The 19444-nt window shown below is 46.6% G+C and overlaps 1 protein-coding gene across 1 annotated transcript in view; it reads right to left on the bottom strand.

The window, feature by feature from the left end:
- MRPL16 (mitochondrial ribosomal protein L16) overlaps positions 1 to 19444 on the bottom strand; it is a 37759-nt gene that overhangs the window by 10396 nt on the left and 7919 nt on the right. Inside the window, exon 2 of the mRNA XM_063958424.1 lies at positions 12152 to 12223. Coding sequence (XP_063814494.1) covers positions 12152 to 12223 — 72 coding nt within the window. The remainder of the gene's footprint in view (positions 1 to 12151; positions 12224 to 19444) is intronic.

Genomic DNA, 19444 nt, shown 5'->3' on the forward strand with positions numbered 1-19444 from the left:
CCTGTGTGACTGCTCCCCAGCCTCTCAGGCTGGCATCCGTGGTCACCAGGATCCAATCCTGCATGCCGAATCTGCGGCCCTCCAATAGATGAGCCTCCTGCAACCACCACAGAAGGGATACACTTGTCCTCGGCGACAGGGTTATCCGCAGGTGCATCTGAAGATGCGACCCTGACCATTTGTCCAACAGATCCCTTTGCATGGAATCTGCCGAAAGGGATTGCTTCGTAAGAAGCAACAATTTTTCCCAGGACTCTTGTGCATTGATGTACAGACACCTTTCCTGGTTTTAGGAGGTTCCTGACCAGGTCAGATAACTCCTTGGCTTTTTCTTCGGGAAGAAAAACCTTTTTCTGAACTGTGTCCAGAATCATCCCCAGGAACAGCAGACGAGTTGTCGGCATTAATTGGGATTTTGGAATATTCAGAATCCATCCGTGCTGCTTTAGCACCTCTTGAGATAGTGCTAAACCCATCTCTAGCTGTTCTCTGGACCTTGCCCTTATTAGGAGATCGTCCAAGTATGGGATAATTAATACGCCTTTTCTTCGAAGAAGAAATATTATCTCGGCCATTACCTTTGTAAAGACCCGAGGTGCCGTGGACAAACCAAACGGCAGCGTCTGAAACTGATAGTGACAGTTTTGTACAACGAACCTGAGGTACCCCTGGTGTGAGGGGTAATTGGAACGTGGAGATACGCATCCTTGATGTCCAAGGATACCATAAAGTCCCCTTCTTCCAGGTTCGCTATCACTGCTCTGAGTGACTCCATCTTGAACTTGAACTTCTTTATGTACAGGTTCAAGGACTTCAGATTTAGAATAGGCCTTACCGAGCCATCCGGCTTCGGTACCACAAAAAGAGTGGAATAATACCCCTTCCCTTGTTGTAGAAGAGGTACCTTGACTATCACCTGCTGAGAATACAGCTTGTGAATGGCTTCCAAAACCGTCTCCCTTTCTGAGGGGGACGTTGGTAAAGCAGACTTCAGGAAACGGCGAGGTGGCTCTGTCTCTAATTTCAACCTGTACCCCTGAGATATTATCTGCAGGATCCAGGGATTTACCTGCGAGTGAGCCCACTGCGCGCTGTAATTCTTGAGACGACCGCCTACCGCCCCCGAGTCCGCTTGCGAAGCCCCAGCGTCATGCTGAGGCTTTTGTAGAAGCCGGGGAGGGCTTCTGTTCCTGGGAAGGAGCTGCCTGTTGCTGTCTCTTCCCTCGTCCTCTGCCTCGTGGCAGATATGAATAGCCCTTTGCTCTCTTATTTTTAAAGGAACAAAAAGGCTGCGGTTGAAAGGTCGGTGCCTTTTTCTGTTGGGGAGTGACTTGAGGTAGAAAGGTGGATTTCCCGGCCGTAGCCGTGGCCACCAAATCCGATAGACCGACCCCAAATAACTCCTCTACGCATCGCCTGTCCACTGTCGTGTCCATAAAGCTCTTCTGGCCGAAATGGACATAGCACTTACCCGTGATGCCAGTGTGCAGATATCTCTCTGTGCATCACGCATATAAAGAAATGCATCCTTTATTTGTTCTAACGACAGTAAAATATTGTCCCTGTCCAGGGTATCAATATTTTCGATCAGGGACTCTGACCAAACTACCCCAGCACTGCACATCCAGGCAGTCGCAATAGCTGGTCGTAGTATAACACCTGTATGTGTGTATATACCTTTTTGGATATTTTCCATCCTCCTATCTGATGGATCTTTAAGTGCGGCCGTCTCAGGAGAGGGTAACGCCACTTGTTTTGATAAGCGTGTTAGCGCTTTGTCCACCCTAGGAGGTGTTTCCCAGCGCTCCCTAACCTCTGGCGGGAAAGGGTATAAAGCCAATAACTTCTTTGAAATTAGCAGTTTTTTATCGGGGCACCCCACGCTTCATCACACACGTCATTTAATTCTTCTGATTCGGTAAAAACTACTGGTAGTTTTTTCACACCCCACATAATACCCTGTTTAGTGGTACCTGTAGTATCAGCTAAATGTAACATCTCCTTTATTGCCAAAATCATATAACGTGTGGCCCTACTGGAAAATACGGTTGATTCGTCACCTTCACTACCGGAATCAGTGCCTGTGTCTGGGTCTGTGTCGACCGACTGAGGCAAGGGGCGTTTTACAGCCCCTGACGGTGTTTGAGGCGCCTGGACAGGCACTAAGTGAGTGTCCGGCCGCCTCATGTCGGCAAACGACTGCTTAAGCGAGTTGACGCTATCCCGTAATTCCACAAATAAAGGCATCCATTCTGGTGTCGACCCCCTAGAAGGTGACATCCTCATATTTGGCAATTGCTCCGCCTCCACACCAATAACGTCCTCATACATGTCGACACACACGTACCGACACACAGCAGACACACAGGGAATGCTCTATACGAAGACAGGACCCACTAGCCCTTTGGGGAGACAGAGGGAGAGTCTGCCAGCACACACCAAAAAGCGCTATATATGACAGGGATAGCCTTATGATTAAGTGCTCCCTTATAGCTGCTTTTATATTAATATATTGCCATTTATTTTGCCCCCCCTCTCTGTTATACCCTGTTTCTGTAGTGCAGTGCAGGGGAGAGACCTGGGAGCCTTCCTGACCAGCGGAGCTGTGACAGAAAATGGCGCCGTGTGCTGAGGAGATAGGCCCCGCCCCTTTTCCGGCGGGCTCGTCTCCCGCTATTTAGTACATTTAGGCAGGGGTAAATATCTCCATATAGCCTCTGGGGCTATATGTGAGGTATTTTTAGCCTTTTTAAAGGTTTTCATTTGCCTCCCAGGGCGCCCCCCCCCCAGCGCCCTGCACCCTCAGTGACTGCCGTGTGAAGTGTGCTGAGAGGAAAATGGCGCACAGCTGCAGTGCTGTGCGCTACCTTAAGAAGACTGCAGGAGTCTTCAGCCGCCGATTCTGGACCTCTTCTTGCTTCAGCATCTGTGAGGGGGCCGGCGGCGTGGCTCCGGTGACCATCCAGGCTGTACCTGTGATCGTCCCTCTGGAGCTTCATGTCCAGTAGCCAAGAAGCCAATCCATCCTGCACGCAGGTGAGTTCACTTCTTCTCCCCTCTGTCCCTCGTTGCAGTGATCCTGTTGCCAGCAGGAATCACTGTAAAATAAAAAACCTAAGCTAAACTCTCTAAGCAGCTCTTTATGAGAGCCACCTAGAATTGCACCCTTCTCGGCCGGGCACAAAAATCTAACTGGAGTCTGGAGGAGGGTCATAGGGGGAGGAGCCAGTACACACCACCTGACCTGTAAAAGCTTTACTTTTGTGCCCTGTCTCCTGCGGAGCCGCTATTCCCCATGGTCCTTTCAGGAACCCCAGCATCCACTTAGGACGATAGAGAAATTCTTATTTTCTCTAACGTCCTAGTGGATGCTGGGGACTCCGAAAGGACCATGGGGATTATACCAAAGCTCCCAAACGGGCGGGAGAGTGCGGATGACTCTGCAGCACCGAATGAGAGAACTCCAGGTCCTCCTCAGCCAGGGTATCAAATTTGTAGAATTTAGCAAACGTGTTTGCCCCTGACCAAGTAGCTGCTCGGCAAAGTTGTAAGGCCGAGACCCCTCGGGCAGCCGCCCAAGATGAGCCCACTTTCCGTGTGGAATGGGCTTTTACAGATTTTGGCTGTGGCAGGCCTGCCACAGAATGTGCAAGCTGAATTGTACTGCAAATCCAACGAGCAATCGTCTGCTTAGAAGCAGGAGCACCCAGCTTGTTGGGTGCATACAGGATAAACAGCGAGTCAGATTTTCTGACTCCAGCTGTCCTGGAAACATATATTTTCAGGGCCCTGACTACGTCCAGCAACTTGGAATCCTCCAAGTCCCTAGTAGCCGCAGGCACCACAATAGGTTGGTTTAAGTGAAATGCTGAAAACACCTTAGGGAGAAATTGAGGACGAGTCCTCAATTCCGCCCTGTCCGAATGGAAAATCAGATAAGGGCTTTTACAGGATAAAGCCGCCAATTCTGACACGCGCCTGGCCCAGGCCAGGGCCAACAGCATGACCACTTTCCATGTGAGATATTTTAACTCCACAGATTTAAGTGGTTCAAACCAATGTGACTTTTGGAATCCAAAAAAAAAACTACATTGAGATCCCAAGTGCCACTGGAGGCACAAAAGGAGGCTGTATATGCAGTACCCCTTTTACAAACGTCTGAACTTCAGGGACTGAAGCTAGTTCTTTTTGGAAGAAAATTGACAGGGCCGAAATTTGAACCTTAATGGACCCCAATTTCAGGCCCATAGACACTCCTGTTTGCAGGAAATGTAGGAATCGACCCAGTCGAATTTCCACCGTCGGGCCTTACTGGCCTCGCACCACGCAACATATTTTCGCCAATTGCGGTGATAATGTTTTTGCGGTTACATCCTTCCTGGCTTTGATCAGGATAGGGATGACTTCATCCGGAATGCCCTTTTTCCTTCAGGATCCGGCGTTCAACCGCCATGCCGTCAAACGCAGCCGCGGTAAGTCTTGGAACAGACAGGGTCCTTGCTGGAGCAGGTCCCTTCTTAGAGGTAGAGGCCACGGATCCTCCGTGAGCATCTCTTGAAGTTCCGGTTACCAAGTCCTTCTTGGCCAATCCGGAGCCACGAATATAGTGCTTACTCCTCACCATCTTATCAATCTCAGTACCTTGGGTATGAGAGGCAGAGGAGGAAACACATACCCTGACTGGTACACCCACGGTGTTACCAGAGCGTCTACAGCTATTGCCTGAGGGTCCCTGGACCTGGCGCAATACCTGTCGAGTTTTTCCCAACGGTTTATAATCCTGTGGAAGACTTCTGGGTGAAGTCCCCACTCTCCCCGGGTGGAGGTCGTGCTGAGGAAGTCTGCTTCCCAGTTGTCCACTCCCGGAATGAATACTGCTGACAGTGCTATCCCATGATTTTCCGCCCAGCGAAGAATCCTTGCAGCTTCTGTCATTGCCCTTCTGCTTCTTGTGCCACCCTGTCTGTTTACGTGGGTGACTGCCGTGATGTTGTCCGACTGGATCAACACCGGCTGTCCTTGAAGCAGAGGTCTTGCTAAGCTTAGAGCATTGTAAATGTCCCTTAGCTTCAGGATATTTATGTGAAGTGATGTCTCCAGGCTTGACCATAAGTCCTGGATATTCCTTCCCTGTGTGACTGCTCCCCAGCCTCGCAGGCTGGCATCCGTGGTTACCAGGACCCAGTCCTGAATGCCGAATCTGCGGCCCTCTAGAAGATGAGCACTCTGCAACCACCACAGGAGGGACACCCTTGTCCTTGGTGACAGGGTTATCCGCTGATGCATCTGAAGATGCGACCCGGACCATTTGTCCAGCAGGTCCCACTGGAAAGTTCTTGCGTGGAATCTGCCAAATGGGATTGCTTCGTAGGAAGCCCCCATTTTACCCAGAACCCTTGTGCATTGATGCACTGAGACTTGGCTCGGTTTGAGGAGGTTCCTGACTAGCTCGGATAACTCCCTGGCTTTCTCCTCCGGGAGAAACACCTTTTTCTGGACTGTGTCCAGGATCATCCCTAGGAACAGAAGACACGTCGACGGAACCAGCTGCGATTTTGGAATATTGAGAATCCAATCGTGCTGCCGCAACACTATCTGAGATAGTGCTACACCGACCTCCAACTGTTCCCTGGATCTTACCCTTATCAGGGAATCGTCCAAGTAAGGGATAACTAAAATTCCCTTCCTTCGAAGGAACATCATCATTTCGGCCATTACCTTGGTAAAGACCCGGGGTGCCGTGGACCATCCCTACGGCAGCGTCTGAACTGATAGTGACAGTTCTGTACCATAAACCTGAGGTACCCTTGGTGAGAAGGGTAAATTTTGACATGAAGGTAAGCATCCTTGATGTCCCGAGACATCATGTAGTCCCCTTCTTCCAGGTTCGCAATCACTGCTCTGAGTGACTCAATCTTGAATTTGAACCTCTGTATGTAAGTGTTCAAAGATTTTAGAATCGGTCTCACCGAGCCGTCTGGCTTCGGTACCACAATAGTGTGGAATAATACCCCGTTCCCTGTTGCAGGAGGGGTACCTTGATTATCACCTGCTGGGAATACAGCTTGTGAATGGCTTCCAAAACTGCCTCCCTGTCCGAGGGAGACGTCGGTAAAGTCGACTTTTGGAAACGGCGAGGGGGAGACGTCTCGAATTCCAATATGTACCCCTGAGATATTACCTGAAGGATCCAGGGGTCTACTTGCGAGTGAGCCCACTGCGCACTGAAATTCATTGAGAACGGGCCCCCACCGTGCCTGAGCTTGTAAAGCCCTAGCGTCATACTGAGGGCTTGGCAGAGGCTGGAAAGGGTTTCTGTTCCTGGGAACTGGCTGATCTCTGCAGCCTTTTTCCTCTCCCTCTGTCACGAGCAGAAAAGAGGAACCTTTTGTCCGCTTGCCAACAAAGGACTGCGCCTGATAATACGGCGTCTTATTTTGAGAGGCGACCTGGGGTACAAACGTGGATTTCCCAGCTGTTGCCGTGGCCACCAGGTCTAAAAGACCGACCCCAAATGTCCCCTTTCAAAGGCAATACTTCCAAATGACGTTTGGAATCCGCATCACCTGACCATTTTACTGGTAGAATTGGACAACGCACTTATACTTGATGCCAGTCGGCAATTATTCCGCTGTGCATCATGCATATATAGAAATGTATCTTTTAAATGCTCTATAGGCAATAATATACTATCCTTATCTAGGATATCAATATTTCCAGTCAGGGAATCCGACCATGCCAACCCAGCACTGCACCTCCAGGCTGAGGCGATAGCTGGTCGCAGTATAACACCAGTATGTGTGTAAATACCTTTTTTTGGATACCCTCCTGCTTTCTATCAGCAGGATCCTTAAGGGCGGCCATCTCATGAGAGGGTAGAGCCCTTGTTCTTACAAGCGTGTGAGCGCCTTATCCCCTCTAGGGGGTGTTTCCCAATGCATCCTAACCTCTGGCGGGAAAGGGTATGCAGCCAATACTTTTTAAGAAATTATTAATTGTTATCGGGGGGAAACCCACGCATCATCACACATTTTATTTCTCAGATTCAGGAAAACTACAGGTAGTTTTTCCCTCACCGAACATAATACCCCTTTTTTGGTGGTACTCGTATTATCAGAAATGTATAAAACATTTTCCATTGTCTCAATCATGTAACGTGTGGCCCTACTGGAAATCACGGTTGTCTCTTCACCGTCGACACAGGAGTCAGTATCCGTGTCGGCGTCTGTATCTGCCATCTGCCTGACGGCCTATGAGACGTCTGGACAGGCACAAGCTGAGTAGCCGGCTGTCTCATGTCAACCACTGTTTTTTTTTATATAGAGCTGACACTGTCACGTAATTTTCAACAGTACATCCACTCAGGTGTCGACCCCCTAGGGGGTGACATCACTGTTACAGACACTCTGCTCCGCCTCCACATCATTTTCCTCCTCATACAAGTCGACACACACGTACCGACACCCAGCACACACACAGGGAATGCTCTGATAGAGGACAGGACCCACTTAGCCCTTTGGGGAGACAGAGGGAGAGTTTGCCAGCACACACCAGAGCGCTATATATGTATAGGGACAACCTTACAATAAGTGTCTATCCCTTATAGCTGCTTATATCTGTTATTTTGCCAAATAAGTGCCCCCCTCTCTTTTTTACCCTGTTTCTGTAGTTGCAGGATGCAGGGGAGATTCTGGGAGCCTTCCTACCAGCGGAGCTGTGTGGGAAAAATGGCGCTGTGTGCTGAGGAGATAGGCCCCGCCCCCTTCACGGCGGGCTCTTCTCCCGCTTTTTACTGGAAAACTGGCAGGGGTTAAATACATCCATATAGCCCAGGAGCTATATGTGATGTATTTTTCGCCAACTAAGGTAAATTCATTGCTTCCCAGGACGCCCCCCCCCAGCGTCCTGCACCCTCAGTGACCGGAGTGTGAAGTGTGCTGAGAGCAATGGCGCACAGCTGCAGTGCTGTGCGCTACCTTATGAAGACAGGAAAGTCTTCTGCCGCCGATTTATGGACCTCTTCTTGCTTCAGCATCTGTAAGGGGGCCGGCGGCGCGGCTCCGGGACCCATCCATGGCTGGGCCTGTGATCGTCCCTCTGGAGCTAATGTCCAGTAGCCTAAGAAACCCAATCCACTCTGCACGCAGGTGAGTTTGTTTCTCTCCCCTAAGTCCCTCGATGCAGTGAGCCTGTTGCCAGCAGGTCTCACTGAAAATAAAAAACCTATTTAAACTTTTACTCTAAGCAGCTCAGGAGAGCCACCTAGATTGCACCCTTCTCGTTCGGGCACAAAATCTAACTGAGGCTTGGAGGAGGGTCATAGGGGGAGGAGCCAGTGCACACCAGCTAGTCCTAAAGCTTTTACTTTGTGCCCAGTCTCCTGCGGAGCCGCTATTCCCCATGGTCCTTTCGGAGTCCCCAGCATCCACTAGGACGTTAGAGAAAGGAGGATTTGTGGAAACTACTTGTGATTGCTACGTCTAACTGGAAACAGGTCTTACTTCTCTATGTAATGCCTCCCTTACTTCTGCTCTTGACTCTGTTGCTCCAGCAACCACTTCAAAGATCACCACCTCAACCCTGGCATTCCAAAATCACCAGATATCTGAAAAATGTTCATGTAACCGCCAAGCGACAGTGGTGGAAATCACGCTCTAAAGTGGACTTCCTCCATTTAAAATTTTTGGTCTCATCCTATAGTGCTGCCCTTTCCATATCTAAACAATCATATGTCAAGAACCTCATCTCCTCCCGATCTTCAATCCCCTGGCGCCTCTAATGGGTGTGGTATGGAAGGAAGATAGTAACTAGGTCGACAGTGTCTAGGTCGACATGAGTTTTTCATGTTGTTGTTGTTTTTTGCGTTGTTTTCTTCGTAGAGAGTGACCGGGAACCCCAATTAGTGCCCCGTGTCTCCTCGCATGACTGGCGGCATGAAAAGGTTAAAAACAATAGAAAAAAAACTCATGTCGACCTTTTGACCTAGAAACCCTGTCGACCTAGAGACCGGATCCCCTTTTGCCACTGTCAACTGCATCCTCTGCCCATCCCCACCTTGACCCCCTTCTTCACTCACTGCCCTTGACTTTACCACCTACTTTACATCCAAAATTGACTCCATACAACAGGACAGCACATCCAAACAGGACTTGCTACTCCTTTCCCTGACCACCCCTCTCCATCCATCTCACCAACTCTGACTTCTTCTCCCCTGTAACTTGAGATGAAGTAATGGCCCACATCGCGCTCCCCCATCCTCAACCACCTCCCCACTTGATCCTACGCCCTCCTCCAGTACCTCTCGCTTTCTGCCTGTTCCCATCTTTCCCACCTCCTCCCTCTCGTCAGGCACTGTCCCCGCTGCCTTCAAGAATGCACTTGTCTCACCTATTCTTAAAAACCTAACCTTGATCCAACCACTCTATCCAACTACCAACCCATCTCTCTCCTCCCTTTTGCCTCCAATCTCCTCAAGCGTATTATCTAAAACCGCTTTACTGCCTTTCTTTCCTTCCATTCCCTGCTTGACCCATTCCAGTCTGGCTTCCGTCCTCTCCACTCCACTGAAACTGCCTTCATGAAAGTCTGCAATTACCTCCTTTGTGCTAAATCTAAGGACCACTACTCTATGCTTATTCTCCCTGAGCTCTCTGCTGCTTTTGACACTGTGGACCACCGTCTCCTCAAGCAAATCCTTTACTGCATTGGCCTGCGTGATACTGCCTTCTCCTGGCCCCCTACCTCTCCTGACACTTTTTCCCTGTCTCCATTCATGACTCCATCTCTCCACCACTTCCCCTAACAGCAGGTGTCCCCAAAGGTACTGTTCTTGGACCTCTCCTTTTCTCTCTCTCTATACATCCTCTTTAGGGGAGCTCTTTCGACTTCCAATAACATCTCCATGCTGATGACACTCAAATCTACTATAACCTCCTCCAATCTGGCCTACCTGACGTCTCACTCCACTCCAATCTATCTTCAATACTGCTGACCAGCTCATCTTCCTCACCAAGCGTACTACATCCACTTCCCCTCTCTTAAAAGGTCTACAATGGCTCCCCTTCCAAATCCAATTCAAACTTCTCACACTCACTTACAAAGCCCTCACCCACTACTTTCTCATTTACATATATGACCTTATCCTCTTTTACACTCCCACCTGCCCTCTTCACTCCGCAAATTCATGCCATCTCTCCTGCCTACTGATTACTTCCTCACATTTCTGCCTCCAAGATTTTGCCCGTGGTGCTCCCTACTTCTCCCTATCAGACTCTCCAAAAAACTTTAAACAAGCTCTAAACCCAATTCTTCATCAAGCCGAGCCGTCTCTAATCCTAACCGTGTTACATGCTTATTTCTACCCCATCTCTCATCCTAACCGTCTGCTACATGGCTCACTTCTAGCCCATCTGTGTTACCCCTATATGTCTGCCCCTCCCCTTCAGAATGTAAGCTCTCACGTATCAAGATATACATAGACATAGTGCAGGGCTCGACAAATCCCAGGGGCCAGGTTGCCATGGCCCCTAGATTTTGCTTGCTGGCTACTAGATTACGCAGAGAGGGAGGAGGCTAATCCTCTTCAGTTTAAGCGGAGATCCGTGGGCATACATGTATTGCAGCTACAATTTCATGCACAGGAGTCCATGTGCCGAATCAGTCCCGGCCTGTGCTGTCACCAAATTCCAGCTGCATAGAGCTCTGAGATAAGAGGGTCTATGCATCGTCGGGAAATGCAGCTTCGGAGGGAGACGTGATTTGGTCGCAGGGCAAGGGGGATTGTTTGCCCGGGGGAGTGGTTTTCCTGGGGCTACCTCCTTAGTTGTGTGGCCATGGGGGTTGGTTGCCCAGGAGGATTAGCTGCTCACTAATGGGAGGGCTGGTTTCCCTGGGGGTACTCCCTTAGTGGTGTGGCTGTTGGGGTTGGTTTGCCTGATGGGGGGGGGGGAGCTGCTTAGTAACGTGGCGGTGGGGGGGATTTCATTTCTTGGGTGGGTACGGTAGTCCGGCTCCTACACTTTGTCAAGCCATGCCATAGTGTATTTACCAGTACAGACCGAGCAACAAGGCGAAGCTGTTTTAAAAGGTCAACACTAGTCAAATATAAGGCACCAAAGCACGTCTCCCAAAGGGCAGCCAGCCACTGTGAGCCCGGCAGGCTTACACGAATAGAAATACCACATGGTTGCCAAAAGCTACATTTGAAGTGAACGCATTCATCCAATTATGTGCCAGTGTCATTCTACAGTTTTCATAGTCTCCCTGTGTGGATTTTTTTGAATTTTTTTAACATCAAAATTAAATATAATAGTCCGAGTATCTATACAAGCACTTACCTAGTGTATGCGACTGGTTAGACAGTCTAATAAGGAGAAACCGATGACTGAATCTGAACAACATGTATACGCCTTACTGTGTGGGCATATGCTGGGCAATTCTTTACCAGGCATTCTCCAGCTTCAAGGTGGGGTTTTTGTACAACCCATCTAGTACAAATTATTATTTTATTATTATTAACAGTTTCTTATAATGGCAGGAGTTCTTCCACTCCAGCCCCCTGGCGTTCATGAACTACAGTAACCCACAAACATGGATTTGTACCTGAACACAGAAGCTGACTGAGAATGAATGTACAGGGTGCTGAAATCACATCCCCTTCTAGAATGGATAACGGTGGCCTTGTTCAGTCAGGAGCTGGCTATGATTGCAGCACTGCACATTAGATCCACGTTAGGGTTAGACTGTGGATAGGGAGGGGGAGGGTTAGGGTGTGGTGGTGGTGGTGGGCACAGTCTTAACTCCCCCCTGTCAAGATTTACACTATCAGGATGCCAGTGTCGGTATTCTGACTGCCGGCATCTCGTCAGCCAGGATATCTTAGTGAATCTGGCAACAACTCGCAATCTACAGCTATCCAAAAAACACTAAAGAGCAGAGCACCCCTTCATGGCTGTGACTCCCACACATACTGCTTTCCATTTAATGCATTCATGCAGAGGGCGGAATTGTCCAACAGAAAACAAGATCTGGATACACACAATATTCTCTGTATGACAACATGAAAGCGGTTATTGTGACTTGCAGTGATGGACACTGGGTACATGACCTGCAAGAGAGACCTGGGATGTATTTTACTGCTCCACTATCTCACCTCTAAAATCTGGGAGGGGCTCGTGTGTTCGCAGTCCAGCAGTCAGCGTTTTCTGTGTGTTTGACGCACAACCTGAAAAAGACAATGAGAGAATGGCTGGAGATTTTATTGCAGACGAGCAAAAATATTTACACACAAGCATACATACAAACCTGCAGGGTGGGTTTAGGGAGGGTATAACAGATCTACAATGTCTAGGTAGAGTCAATAGACTGACAACTTATGGTCGACAGATAAAAAGAATGACAGTGGTTAAAGTTGACAGAGTGAAAATTCCATATTATGTGTTCATCAGCAGTACAAATGTGAACCCCCGCAAGATGACTTCGCTCACCACAGGTTACTATTCCCAATAGATGTCCACATGGATAGTAAATAAAAGGTTGTGAAAACCCCCCAAAAAATGTGCGTCAACTATTTGTGTATCGACCAATACACTGTCAATCTATCATCTGGATGCATTGTGCAGGTGAAGGAGAAAAGCTTCACAGTACAGGACAGCAACAAACAAATGGTACAGACATAGCAGAAGGGGAGTGCACATATTTTTCAGCTGTATGTTAATTAACACAAAATGACTAGGAGTCCTTGTATCAAGCGGCATATAAAGTATAAAACAGTTCTTTCATGTGCAAACTAATAAATATAACCATTGTGGAGGTGGAACCCACATTCAAATAGGATGAGATGAAAAAAAAAACAAAAAAAAAACATTAAATAGAAAAAAAAAATCTTTAGAGATAAAAGACGAGGCTGAAGTTAGCTTCTTATTCGGCCAGCTTCTTATTCACTTCTTATTCAAGCTCCAGCTTCTTATTCACTTCTTATTCAAGCTCCAGCTTCTTATTCAGATCATTCAGTTTTGCAAGGGTTAATGAGTCTTGGGCAACACATTTGATGCCTGAAATTCACAGAGTAGGGTCCCTTTCATATGACCCACCTGTATTTTGGCTTGCCCAACGCTGGTTTGGGCATGAAATACGCTGGCAAAGTGGGCACATACACTATAATTCACCATTTTGAATAAGTAGCTGTAGTTTTGCAAGGGTTAACGAGTCTCGGGCAACAATTTTTACACCTGAAATCAACTGAGTCGGGTCACTTGCATATGACCCACATGGATTTTGCCTTGCCCAACACTGGTTTGGCCATGAAATACGCTGCCCAAGTGGGCACATACACAGTATTATGAATTACTAATTTGAATAAGTAGCTGTAGTTTTGCAAGGGTTAACGAGTCTCGGGCAACAATTTTGACACCTGAAATCAACTGAGTCGGGTCACTTGCATATGACCCACATGTATTTTGCCTTGCCCAACACTGGTTTGGGCATGAAACACGTTGCCCAAGTGGGCACCTTAACACTCTCATTTTCTATTATGAATAAGTAGCTGTAGTTTTGCAAGGGTTAACGAGTCTCGGGCAACAATTTTGACACCTGAAATCAATAGAGTCGGGTCACTTGCATATGACCCACATGGATATTGCCTTACCCAACACTGGTTTGGCCATGAAATACGCTGCCCAAGTGGGCATATTCACAGTATTATGAATTACTAATTTGAATAAGTAGCTGTAGTTTTGCAAGGGTTAACGAGTCTCGGGCAAGAATTTTGACACCTGAAATCAACTAAGTCAGGTCACTTGCATATAACCCACATGTATTTTGCCTTGCCCAACACTGGTTTGGGCATGAAATACGTTGCCCAAGTGGGCACATTCACAGTATTATGAATTACTAATTTGAATAAGTAGCTGTAGTTTTGCAAGGGTTAACGAGTCTCGGGCAACAATTTTGACACCAGAAATCAATAAAGTCGGGTTACTTGCATATGACCCATATGGATTTTGCCTTGCCCAACACTGGTTTGGGCATGAAATACGTTGCCCAAGTGGGCACCTTAACATTATAATTTTCTATTATGAATAAGTAGCTGTAGTTTTGCAAGGGTTAACTAGTCTCGGGCAAGAATTTTGACACCTGAAATCAACTGAGTCGGGTCACTTGCATATGACCCACATGTATTTTGCCTTGCCCAACACTGGTTTGGGCATGAAATAAGTTGCCCAAGTGGGCACATTCACAGTATTATGAATTACTAATTTGAATAAGTAGCTGTAGTTTTGCAAGGGTTAACGAGTCTCGGGCAAGAATTTTGACACCTGAAATCAACTGAGTCGGGTCACTTGCATATGACCCACATGTATTTTGCCTTGCCCAACACTGGTTTGGGCATGAAATAAGTTGCCCAAGTGGGCACCTTAACACTCTCATTTTCTATTATGAATAAGTAGCTGTAGTTTTGCAAGGGTTAACGAGTCTCGGGCAAGAATTTTGACACCTGAAATCAACTGAATCAGGTCACTTGCATATGACCCACATGGATTTTGCCTTGCCCAACGCTGGTTTTGCCATGAAATACGCTGCCCAAGTGGGCACATTCACAGTATTATAAATTACTAATTTGAATAAGTAGCTGTAGTTTTGCAAGGGTTAACGAGTCTCGGGCAAGAATTTTGACACCTGAAACCAACTGAGTCGGGTCACTTGCATATGACCCACATGTATATTGCCTTGCCCAACACTGGTTTGGGCATGAAATAAGTTGCCCAAGTGGGCACCTTAACACTATCATTTTCTATTATGAATAAGTAGCTGTAGTTTTGCAAGGGTTAACGAGTCTCGGGCAAGAATTTTGACACCTGAAATCAACTGAATCAGGTGACTTGCATATGACCCACATGGATTTTGCCTTGCCCAACGCTGGTTTTGCCATGAAATACGCTGCCCAAGTGGGCACATTCACAGTATTATGAATTACTAATTTGAATAAGTAGCTGTAGTTTTGCAAGGGTTAACGAGTCTCGGGCAACAATTTTGATACCTGAAATCAACTGAGTCGGGTCACTTGCATATGACCCACATGTATTTTGCCTTGCCCAACACTGGTTTGGGCATGAAACACGTTGCCCAAGTGGGCACCTTAACACTCTCATTTTCTATTATGAATAAGTAGCTGTAGTTTTGCAAGGGTTAACGAGTCTCGGGCAACAATTTTGACACCTGAAATCAATAGAGTCGGGTCACTTGCATATGACCCACATGGATTTTGCCTTGCCCAACACTGGTTTGGCCATGAAATACGCTGCCCAAGTGGGCACATTCACAGTATTATGAATTACTAATTTGAATAAGTAGCTGTAGTTTTGCAAGGGTTAACGAGTCTCGGGCAAGAATTTTGACACCTGAAATCAACTGAGTCAGGTCACTTGCATATAACCCACATGTATTTTGCCTTGCCCAACACTGGTTTGGGCATGAAATACGTTGCCCAAGTGGGCACATTCACAGTATTATGAATTACTAATTTGAATAAGTAGCTGTAGTTTTGCAAGGGTTAACGAGTCTCGGGCAACAATTTTGACACCAGAAATCAATAAAGTCGGGTTACTTGCATATGACCCATATGGATTTTGCCTTGCCCAACACTGGTTTGGGCATGAAATACGTTGCCCAAGTGGGCAGCTTAACACTATAATTTTCTATTATGAATAAGTAGCTGTAGTTTTGCAAGGGTTAACGAGTCTCGGGCAAGAATTTTGACACCTGAAATCAACTGAGTCGGGTCACTTGCATATGACCCACATGTATTTTGCCTTGCCCAACACTGGTTTGGGCATGAAATAAGTTGCCCAAGTGGGCACCTTAACACTCTCATTTTCTATTATGAATAAGTAGCTGTAGTTTTGCAAGGGTTAACGAGTCTCGGGCAAGAATTTTGACACCTGAAATCAACTGAATCAGGTCACTTGCATATGACCCACATGGATTTTGCCTTGCCCAACGCTGGTTTTGCCATGAAATACGCTGCCCAAGTGGGCACATTCACAGTATTATGAATTACTAATTTGAATAAGTAGCTGTAGTTTTGCAAGGGTTAACGAGTCTCGGGCAAGAATTTTGACACCTGAAATCAACTGAGTCGGGTCACTTGCATATGACCCACATGTATTTTGCCTTGCCCAACACTGGTTTGGGCATGAAATAAGTTGCCCAAGTGGGCACCTTAACACACTCATTTTCTATTATGAATAAGTAGCTGTAGTTTTGCAAGGGTTAACGAGTCTCGGGCAAGAATTTTGACACCTGAAATCAACTGAATCAGGTCACTTGCATATGACCCACATGGATTTTGCCTTGCCCAACGCTGGTTTTGCCATGAAATATGCTGCCCAAGTGGGCACATTCACAGTATTATGAATTACTAATTTGAATAAGTAGCTGTAGTTTTGCAAGGGTTAACGAGTCTCGGGCAACAATTTTGACACCTGAAATCAACTGAGTCGGGTCACTTGCATATGACCCACATGTATTTTGCCTTGCCCAACACTGGTTTGGGCATGAAATACGCTGCCCAAGTGGGCACCTTAACACTCTCATTTTCTTTTATGAATAAGTAGCTGTAGTTTTGCAAGGGTTAACGAGTCTCGGGCAAGAATGTTGACACCTGAAATCAACTGATTCGGGTCACTTGCATATGACCCACATGTATTTTGCCTTGCCCAACACTGGTTTGGGCATGAAATACGCTGCCCAAGTGGGCACCTTAACACTCTCATTTTCTTTTATGAATAAGTAGCTGTAATTTTACAATGGTTAACGAGTCTCGGGCAACAATTTTGACACCTGAAATCAACTGAGTCGGGTCACTTGCATATGACCCACATGTATTTTGCCTTGCCCAACACTGGTTTGGGCATAAAATACGCTGCCCAAGTGGGCACCTTAACACTCTCAATTTCTATTATGAATAAGTAGCTGTAATTTTGCAATGGTTAAAGAGTCTCGGGCAACAATTTTGATACCTGAAATCAACTGAGTCGGGTCACTTGCATATGACCCACATGTATTTTGCCTTGCCCAACACTGGTTTGGGCATGAAATAAGCTGCCCTAGTGGGCACCTTAACACTATCATTTTCTATTATGAAAAAGTAGCTGTAGTTTTGCAAGGGTTAACTAGTCTCGGGCAAGAATTTTGACACCTGAAATCAACTGAATAGGGTCACTTGCATATGACTCACATGGATTTTGCCTTGCCCAACGCTGGTTTTGCCATGAAATATGCTGCCCAAGTGGGCACATTCACAGTATTATGAATTACTAATTTGAATAAGTAGCTGTAGTTTTGCAAGGGTTAACGAGTCTCGGGCAAGAATTTTGACACCTGAAATCAACTGAGTCGGGTCACTTGCATATGACCCACATGTATTTTGCCTTGCCCAACACTGGTTTGGGCATGAAATACGCTGCCCAAGTGGGCACCTTAACACTCTCAATTTCTATTATGAATAAGTAGCTGTAATTTTGCAATGGTTAACGAGTCTCGGGCAACAATTTTGGTACCTGAAATCAACTGAGTCGGGTCACTTGCATATGACCCACATGTATTTTGCCTTGCCCAACACTGGTTTGGGCATGAAACACGTTGCCCAAGTGGGCACCTTAACACTCATTTTCTATTATGAATAAGTAGCTGTAGTTTTGCAAGGGTTAACGAGTCTCGGGCAAGAATTTTGACACCTGAAATCAACTGAATCAGGTCACTTGCATATGACCCACATGGATTTTGCCTTGCCCAACGCTGGTTTTGCCATGAAATACGCTGCCCAAGTGGGCACATTCACAGTATTATGAATTACTAATTTGAATAAGTAGCTGTAGTTTTGCAAGGGTTAACGAGTCTCGGGCAAGAATTTTGACACCTGAAATCAACTGAGTCGGGTCACTTGCATATGACCCACATGTATTTTGCCTTGCCCAACACTGGTTTGGGCATGAAATAAGTTGCCCAAGTGGGCACCTTAACACACTCATTTTCTATTATGAATAAGTAGCTGTAGTTTTGCAAGGGTTAACGAGTCTCGGGCAAGAATTTTGACACCTGAAATCAACTGAATCAGGTCACTTGCATATGACCCACATGGATTTTGCCTTGCCCAACGCTGGTTTTGCCATGAAATATGCTGCCCAAGTGGGCACATTCACAGTATTATGAATTACTAATTTGAATAAGTAGCTGTAGTTTTGCAAGGGTTAACGAGTCTCGGGCAACAATTTTGACACCTGAAATCAACTGAGTCGGGTCACTTGCATATGACCCACATGTATTTTGCCTTGCCCAACACTGGTTTGGGCATGAAATACGCTGCCCAAGTGGGCACCTTAACACTCTCATTTTCTTTTATGAATAAGTAGCTGTAGTTTTGCAAGGGTTAACGAGTCTCGGGCAAGAATGTTGACACCTGAAATCAACTGATTCGGGTCACTTGCATATGACCCACATGTATTTTGCCTTGCCCAACACTGGTTTGGGCATGAAATACGCTGCCCAAGTGGGCACCTTAACACTCTCATTTTCTTTTATGAATAAGTAGCTGTAATTTTACAATGGTTAACGAGTCTCGGGCAACAATTTTGACACCTGAAATCAACTGAGTCGGGTCACTTGCATATGACCCACATGTATTTTGCCTTGCCCAACACTGGTTTGGGCATAAAATACGCTGCCCAAGTGGGCACCTTAACACTCTCAATTTCTATTATGAATAAGTAGCTGTAATTTTGCAATGGTTAAAGAGTCTCGGGCAACAATTTTGATACCTGAAATCAACTGAGTCGGGTCACTTGCATATGACCCACATGTATTTTGCCTTGCCCAACACTGGTTTGGGCATGAAATAAGCTGCCCTAGTGGGCACCTTAACACTATCATTTTCTATTATGAAAAAGTAGCTGTAGTTTTGCAAGGGTTAACTAGTCTCGGGCAAGAATTTTGACACCTGAAATCAACTGAATAGGGTCACTTGCATATGACTCACATGGATTTTGCCTTGCCCAACGCTGGTTTTGCCATGAAATATGCTGCCCAAGTGGGCACATTCACAGTATTATGAATTACTAATTTGAATAAGTAGCTGTAGTTTTGCAAGGGTTAACGAGTCTCGGGCAAGAATTTTGACACCTGAAATCAACTGAGTCGGGTCACTTGCATATGACCCACATGTATTTTGCCTTGCCCAACACTGGTTTGGGCATGAAATACGCTGCCCAAGTGGGCACCTTAACACTCTCAATTTCTATTATGAATAAGTAGCTGTAATTTTGCAATGGTTAACGAGTCTCGGGCAACAATTTTGGTACCTGAAATCAACTGAGTCGGGTCACTTGCATATGACCCACATGTATTTTGCCTTGCCCAACACTGGTTTGGGCATGAAACACGTTGCCCA

This window comes from Pseudophryne corroboree, chromosome 3 (genome assembly GCF_028390025.1).
Source record: "Pseudophryne corroboree isolate aPseCor3 chromosome 3, aPseCor3.hap2, whole genome shotgun sequence".
Taxonomy (NCBI): Eukaryota; Metazoa; Chordata; class Amphibia; order Anura; family Myobatrachidae; genus Pseudophryne; species Pseudophryne corroboree.